At 43.1% G+C, this 7,492-nt stretch overlaps 1 protein-coding gene across 1 annotated transcript in view; it reads left to right on the top strand.

Annotated features, from left to right (window-relative positions):
- tmem178a (transmembrane protein 178a) overlaps positions 1-5,140 on the top strand; it is an 18,164-nt gene extending 13,024 nt beyond the window's left edge. The window contains exons 4-6 of the mRNA XM_084081589.1: positions 2,563-2,676; positions 3,932-4,069; positions 4,847-5,140. Coding sequence (XP_083937715.1) covers positions 2,563-2,676; positions 3,932-4,069; positions 4,847-5,094 — 500 coding nt within the window. The 3' untranslated portion in view covers positions 5,095-5,140. The remainder of the gene's footprint in view (positions 1-2,562; positions 2,677-3,931; positions 4,070-4,846) is intronic.
- The last annotated feature ends 2,352 nt before the right edge of the window (positions 5,141-7,492 follow it).

The following is a 7,492-nucleotide window of genomic DNA, read 5'->3' as shown; positions in this document are numbered from 1 at the left end:
CTGATGGTTTTATCGGATATCTCATTTCCATTTGATATCAGGAGTGAGTATGGCCTAAAGGCTTATCTGGGCGTTTCTTGCTCGTCCACCAAATGGACTGGCCTATCAGCGTCCTCGCTCATTGTTCTGTGATTGTGAGTGCAGCCGACCAAAATGGAACGGCAGACATTTTTTCTGTATCCTAATAAAACAACCTATTTTCGGCATGGCCCTTTCAAAAGTCCCCCTGTGTCACTTTATCTGGTGGTCGGGGAAACAAACTGCTGATTGGCTGAAGGGGAACCTACCAGATAGGTTAGATTAGATTAATAGATAGATAGATAGATAGATAGATAGATAGATAGATAGATAGATAGATAGATAGATAGATAGATAGATAGATGGATAGATATAATTCATTATAAAGTGATGGAGCTCAGAGCTGTCAATCATAACCACAGTCAGTGGATTAATATTCCAGTCATACAGTATTCATACTAGTTGATATTCTACAGCATTATACATGTTATTATTCATATTCAGCACACATCATATTACATGTGTATGATGCAATATGTTTGATATTCAACCCACTACATCATATTAAAGTATTCTACAGTTTAAGCATTTAGCAGATGCTCTTAATCCAGTGTGATTTACAGTAAGCAAGGTAAACACCAGGTAATACATCAAATGCATAGAGATTATAATCAAGGATCATAGATAAACCAAGAACCTATCATACGTCTAAACAGTATAATATCAAAACATTATATGTTTTTTGGGTGTCCAGGTTGTTTTAGAGAAGGGAGAAGAGTCTAGGACGTGTGGAGCGTTGTCCAGGTTGTTTTAGAGAAGGGAGAAGAGTCTAGGACGTGTGGAGCGTTGTCCAGGTTGTTTTAGAGAAGAGAGAAGAGTCTAGGACGTGTGGAGCGTTGTCCAGAGTGTTTTAGAGAAGGGAGAAGAGTCTAGGACGTGTGGAGCGTTGTCCAGAGTGTTTTAGAGAAGAGAGAAGAGTCTAGGACGTGTGGAGCGTTGTCCAGAGTGTTTTAGAGAAGAGAGAAGAGTCTAGGACGTGTGGAGCGTTGTCCAGAGTGTTTTAGAGAAGAGAGAAGAGTCTAGGACGTGTGGAGCGTTGTCCAGAGTGTTTTAGAGAAGGGAGAAGAGTCTAGGACGTGTGGAGCGTTGTCCAGAGTGTTTTAGAGAAGAGAGAAGAGTCTAGGACGTGTGGAGCGTTGTCCAGAGTGTTTTAGAGAAGAGAGAAGAGTCTAGGACGTGTGGAGCGTTGTCCAGAGTGTTTTAGAGAAGGGAGAAGAGTCTAGGACGTGTGGAGCGTTGTCCAGAGTGTTTTAGAGAAGGGAGAAGAGTCTAGGACGTGTGGAGCGTTGTCCAGAGTGTTTTAGAGAAGGGAGAAGAGTCTAGGACGTGTGGAGCGTTGTCCAGAGTGTTTTAGAGAAGAGAGAAGAGTCTAGGACGTGTGGAGCGTTGTCCAGAGTGTTTTAGAGAAGAGAGAAGAGTCTAGGACGTGTGGAGCGTTGTCCAGAGTGTTTTAGAGAAGAGAGAAGAGTCTAGGACGTGTGGAGCGTTGTCCAGAGTGTTTTAGAGAAGAGAGAAGAGTCTAGGACGTGTGGAGCGTTGTCCAGAGTGTTTTAGAGAAGAGAGAAGAGTCTGAGATGTGTGGAGCGTTGTCCAGAGTGTTTTAGAGAAGAGAGAAGAGTCTAGGACGTGTGGAGCGTTGTCCAGAGTGTTTTAGAGAAGAGAGAAGAGTCTGAGATGTGTGGAGCGTTGTCCACGCATATGAGCGTATGATCCAGTAGAACTAAGACTAGTGGAGAAGAGATCCAGTAGAACTAAGAATTTTAAAATTAATTTTATGCTTGGTTGCGTGTCTGACAAACACACTCTCTGAAAAATCTACAAGCTGCAGATCGGCTATTTTCAGTATAAATCAGGCATTACGACACATCAAGGCCAACATACATTTTAGTCGACTAAATCACCTGTAGATTTAGGATATTTAGTCAAAAGTAAAACATTTCAGACTAAAATATGATAGAATATGGGGAGGGTCTCATCTATCCACCGGAACAAAAACATTTTTACCGCGATCGTCCGTTCTGTTGTTATCGGCAGTTGAATAAGGCTTGTTTTTACCAAAAAAACGCAGTCTGGGAGAAAACATCCAAGCAAGATGTGTTTTTCTAAATCTCATAACATTGGAGTGAACAGAGTTAATTTTTTCACAGTCAATGGATCATTCACAGTTTGGAGAATAGCGCCCTCTAGCGTAATCACTGAAAACATTTTTTTTCTTCTTTTAATTCAGGATGTGCTTTTCCCTTCACTTCTCTATCATGTAGTAAAACACTGACCTCTATCGCCCTCATGTGGTTTGTTTCAGGCATCGCAGAGCGCTGCACCACTGTAAAGTATCATTTCTCTATCATGTAGTAAAACACTGACCTCTAGCGCCCTCATGTGGTTTGTTTCAGGCATCGCAGAGCGCTGCACCACTGTAAAGTATCATTTCTCTATCATGTAGTAAAACACTGACCTCTAGCGCCCTCATGTGGTTTGTTTCAGGCATCGCAGAGCGCTGCACCACTGTAAAGTATCATTTCTCTCAGCCCATCCGGCTCAGAAACATCCCTCTGAACCTGACCAGAACCATCCAGCAAGACGAATGGCACCTGTTACGTAAGTATACACCTCTACACCCTGCTTTCCCTCTACACCCTGCTTTACCTCCTCTGACATTCCTTACCACCGCTGATCTGACAAAAGTTGTTCACGCTTTCATCTTTTCACGCTTAGACTACTGTAATTCCCTGTACTCCTCCCTCCCAAAAAAAAAACATCAATAGTCTTCAACTGGTTCAGAATGCTGCGGCCGTCTTTTAACTGGTACAAGAAAATTTGACCATATCACACCCATCTTAGCATCCCTCCACTGGTTACCAGTTGAATTCAGAATCACTTTTAAAATCCTACTCACTACATGTAAGGCTAGGCTAGGTCTTGCTCCAGCCTATATTTCCGACCTACTCCCCCCCTATGTGCCTACTCGTAGTTTGAGATCCTCAAATCAAGCGCTCCTGGCCATTGCAAAAGGTCAGTTAAATTCAAAAGGTCGTATGGCCTTCGCCTTCAGGGCCCCTACTCTTTGGAATGCCCTACCCCTGGAGATCAGGCTCACTGAGTCTGTCCCTCGGTTTAAATCCCTCCTTAAAACCCATTTTTATAGATTAGCTTTTAATCCCCACTCCTAGTCAATCATACTAGTTTATCTCCACAGTTTGTTTTTTGTTTTTGCACCGGTATGAAAGTTAATTGTACCTCTGCATTCCTGCATTGTTTTCTGCATTGTTTTTAATCCTTTTTCTCGTTTGTTACTGTTTTCTTTTCTGTTTTCTTTGTGAAGCACTTTGTAACACAGTTTTGAGAGGTGCTATATAAATAAAGTTTTAGTATTATTATTATTATCATAATAATTGTCAGTGTGGGTTCATTCTGACAGCCTGCCTCACAGACAGTTATCTGATAGATCAGCCTATTCGGCGTACCATGGTGCGTTGAAAATATCAGACCTACAAGCTCACAACACGTCGCGCCGCGTTGTGAGCTTGTATGTCTGCTATATTGGATACGCAACAACACCGCCATACAGCGAAGCACAAATGAAGCTTTACACAGCTGCGTCTCCTCCTAATCAGTGCTGCGTACGGGTGGTTCGCTGGGGTGTAATGATAAACATGTATGATGGTCCTTATCTTCATGTATCTCCATATATCTCCATATATCTCCCTATCTTCATGTATCTTCATATCTTCATGTATCTTCATATATCCTTCATACCTTCATGCATCTTCTCTTCATATCTTCATGTATCTTCATGTATCTTCATATCTTCATGTATCTTCATGTATCTTCATGTATCTTCATATCTTCACAGACCTCAGGAGGATCACAGCAGGGTTCCTGGGCATGGCAGCAGCTGTGTTGTTGTGTGGAAGCATCGTTGCTTCTGTCGGATTCTTCTGGGAAGAAAGTTTGACTCAACACGTCTCTGGACTATTGTTCCTCATGGCAGGTACTAAATGTATTAATTAACATTTATTGTGTATTAATTACTGCTTACCGTGTATTAATTAACATTTACTTATTGTCTCCGCCAGGCCGAAAGGCATGGCGAGAGTATGTTTTACCCCCTGTCCATCCGTCCGTGTGTCCGTGTGTCCGTGTGTAATTTTGTCATTTTGTGTACAGCTAATCTCTGCCATCGTTGGATTGATCGCAGCGAAACTGTGCACACACACTCCCTGGATGCCAGAGCAGAACCTCTGTCCTTTTTCACATGGGCCTGTTATAATGCCACCAGGAGGCCGCTTTTTGCAAAACACATTTTCTGACAGTACTCCTACAGATTTTATCCAAACATCCCACAAATCAGTACACAGTATCTCTATAGTCATGTGATCAAGATGGATCTGTTTATTTTTTCATAATCCATCCTGATTGGCTAACATTGACATCTAAAGTTTACAGGAGTGGCCCGTTTTTAACAAAATGCCACAAATCATGAACGCAGCGTCCGATTGCGGTGACACTTTGCACGCACATTGGCACTACGTTGAAGAACACATGCCTCATAGCGCCACCAGGAGGCCGATTTTTGCAACACTTTTTTTAAAATATTACTCCCACAAATTTTGTCCAAACATCATGCAAATCGGTACCCATTATCTCTATAGTCAACTGATCAAGATGAATCACTTCTTCTAGTTTTGTTTGGGTTAATTTGTTGACCTGCTGTCCTATAGCTTCAAATGTAAAGAATGTTCTTCTTCTTCTTCTCCTCCGTCTGCAGGGATCTTCTGCACCATCTCTCTGTGTACGTACGCCGCCAGCGTGTCCTACGACCTGAGCCGCACGCCGCCCTTCATCTACGGCCTGCCGGGAGACGTGGAGCACGGCTACGGCTGGTCCATGTGGATGGCCTGGGCCAGCCTGGGTCTGTGTGTGGCCTCCGGCTGTCTCTGCACCGCCTTCCCCTTCCTCAGCAGCTCCAACCGCAAGGCCCTGAGCTCCAAGACCCAGCGCCAGTCGTCTGTCTGAAGCACATAAACCTGGAAGGGAGCTGTAACGTGTTCTCCGTCTGAAGCTTATAAGACTGGAAGGGAACCATAGACCTGACGTTCCATACAGATCCGTTTCAGACGTTTTCAAATCCGCCATCTTTGGAATTATTTCCGCTCCTCGGAGCGGAACCAGGAAACAGGAATGTTTATCAGGGTTAGGGTTAAACAGGATAAACAGGGTTAGGGTTAAACCCTGTTTATCAGGGTTAGGGTTTATAGGGTTAAACCCTGTTTATCAGGTGGAAGGAGAACCATTCCAATGGAATATCAATTATTTTGCAGCCGAAGTATAGGTGGGAAACAGCGCCACCTTCTAGGCCATTGGAGAGAACTGCAGCTTCAGTTCCAGGAGCCTCTGGGTGTCTGAGCAGCACCTCCCCCTTCCTAAGGCCCGCCCCCCAAGGCCCCGCCCCCCCCCCCCCCCCCCTCTGTAACGTCACCCATTGGTTCCTCTGCCTGAAGGGAGGGAACGGTGTGAAGACACTGTTTCAGCCAATTCAAATCCGTTCCCTGGAATGGAACCGGAAAACGAATGCTATTGGGCGGGAAGGGGAGCGAGGGGGCGGGTCTTCACTCTGCAGAACCCAATCACGAGACCTCAAAGCATAGCCTGCTTTATAATCCTTTATTTAAACATTAATGGGAGCATAATAATAATGATAATAATAATAAAGCACATATCATGCTGTGTGAAAGAGACTTGAAACTAGCGACTGACAACATAGTCTTTATGAAAATGTTTTATTAAAGTAATAAAAGTCACATCAACTCCAATAGAATGTACATGATTTTGCAGTCAGAGGAATGTAGAGGGAAACAGCGCCACCCTTTGGTTCAGACAGAACAGAGTGAAGCCTGAACCTGTTGAACAAACGTCTGTGAAAGAAAACGCCTCAAATGAACCTCAACCTGCAGATGATCCACTGTTCCTCCTTCTGTCTGGATGAGGAGAACACTATGACCTCCTCCTGAACAGAGGAGAACCTTATGAACTGATCTCATATATCATTGGTTCTCAAAGTGGGGTCCGAGGACCCCCAGGGGTACTTGAGGGGGTTCCAGGGGGTCCCCAGCTAAATGATGGACAGGCACCAAATGGACCCTTATGAGTCTGTAACTCTGAGAGTGTACAAATGGAACCAAATGGACCCTAACGGGTCCATTTGGTTCCATTTGTACACTCTCAGAGTTACATTAACATTGATTTTACAATATGAATTGGGGTCCCAGAGATAGAAATGCCATTAAATGGGGGTCCGTAGCCCTAATGCATGTCAGACTGGGGGTCCTTGAAATTTAAAATGGTTGAGAATCACTGCTAGAGAGCCCTAAAATCTTCTCTTATGGGGGTCCCTGGCTTATCTTTTCAAATCCGCGGGCTAATAAGTGTCTATTTGGGGGTCCTTGGCACGGAAAAGTTTGAGAACCACTGTCATATATATATATATATATATATATATATATATATATATATATATATATATATATATATATATATATATATATATATATATATATATATATATATATATTCTACCACCTCTACACCATCATGACCACTTATTCTAACAACTGGTAACAGAAAAGATTTCACTTCATATTTTGGTTCTGATGATAATACTATTCATCACCTCAGAATGGACGTTATCTAGCTACACACACACACACACACACACACACACACACAGACACAGACACAGACACACACACACACACACACACACACACACACACACACACACACACACACACACAGACACAGACACAGACACAGACACAGACACAGACACACACACACACACACACACACACACACACGCACACACACACACAGTGTTGGTGTTAGTATACTTGTGAGGTCAGTGGGAGTCTGGTGTTTTTTGAGGTGTGGTGTTTAAATCAGTGTGTTTAAAAAAAACTGTTTGATTATATGACACACACACACACACACACACACACACACACACACACACACACACACACACACACACACACACACACACACACACACACACACACACACACACACACACAGTATTTTGGGTTTTGTTATTTAAATGAAAGTAAGTCATTCATTAGCATATTAATGATGATCCACTAATATTCCATTCATTAGAATAACTAATTAACTGACATTAATTAAACAGATCTACAAATGACTCTCTGTGCCATGGAGTATCAGTGGACTTAAAGGGACATGCAACCCCTTAAAGGGACATGCAACCTCTTAAAGGGACATGCAACATCTTAAAGGGACATGCAACCCCTTAAAGGGACATGCAACCTCTTAAAGGGGAAGGAAACCCCGGGCTGAGTTTGTAGTTTGTTTCTCACTTCAGGTTAAAAACTACAGCAGGGTGAAAACAAGGCAGACT

This window comes from Gymnoscopelus microlampas (assembly GCF_963454915.1).
Source record: "Gymnoscopelus microlampas genome assembly, chromosome: 2".
Classification (NCBI taxonomy): Eukaryota; Metazoa; Chordata; class Actinopteri; order Myctophiformes; family Myctophidae; genus Gymnoscopelus; species Gymnoscopelus microlampas.
Note: the sequence above shows the minus strand (reverse complement) of the source record. Positions and strands in the feature narration are given on the sequence as shown.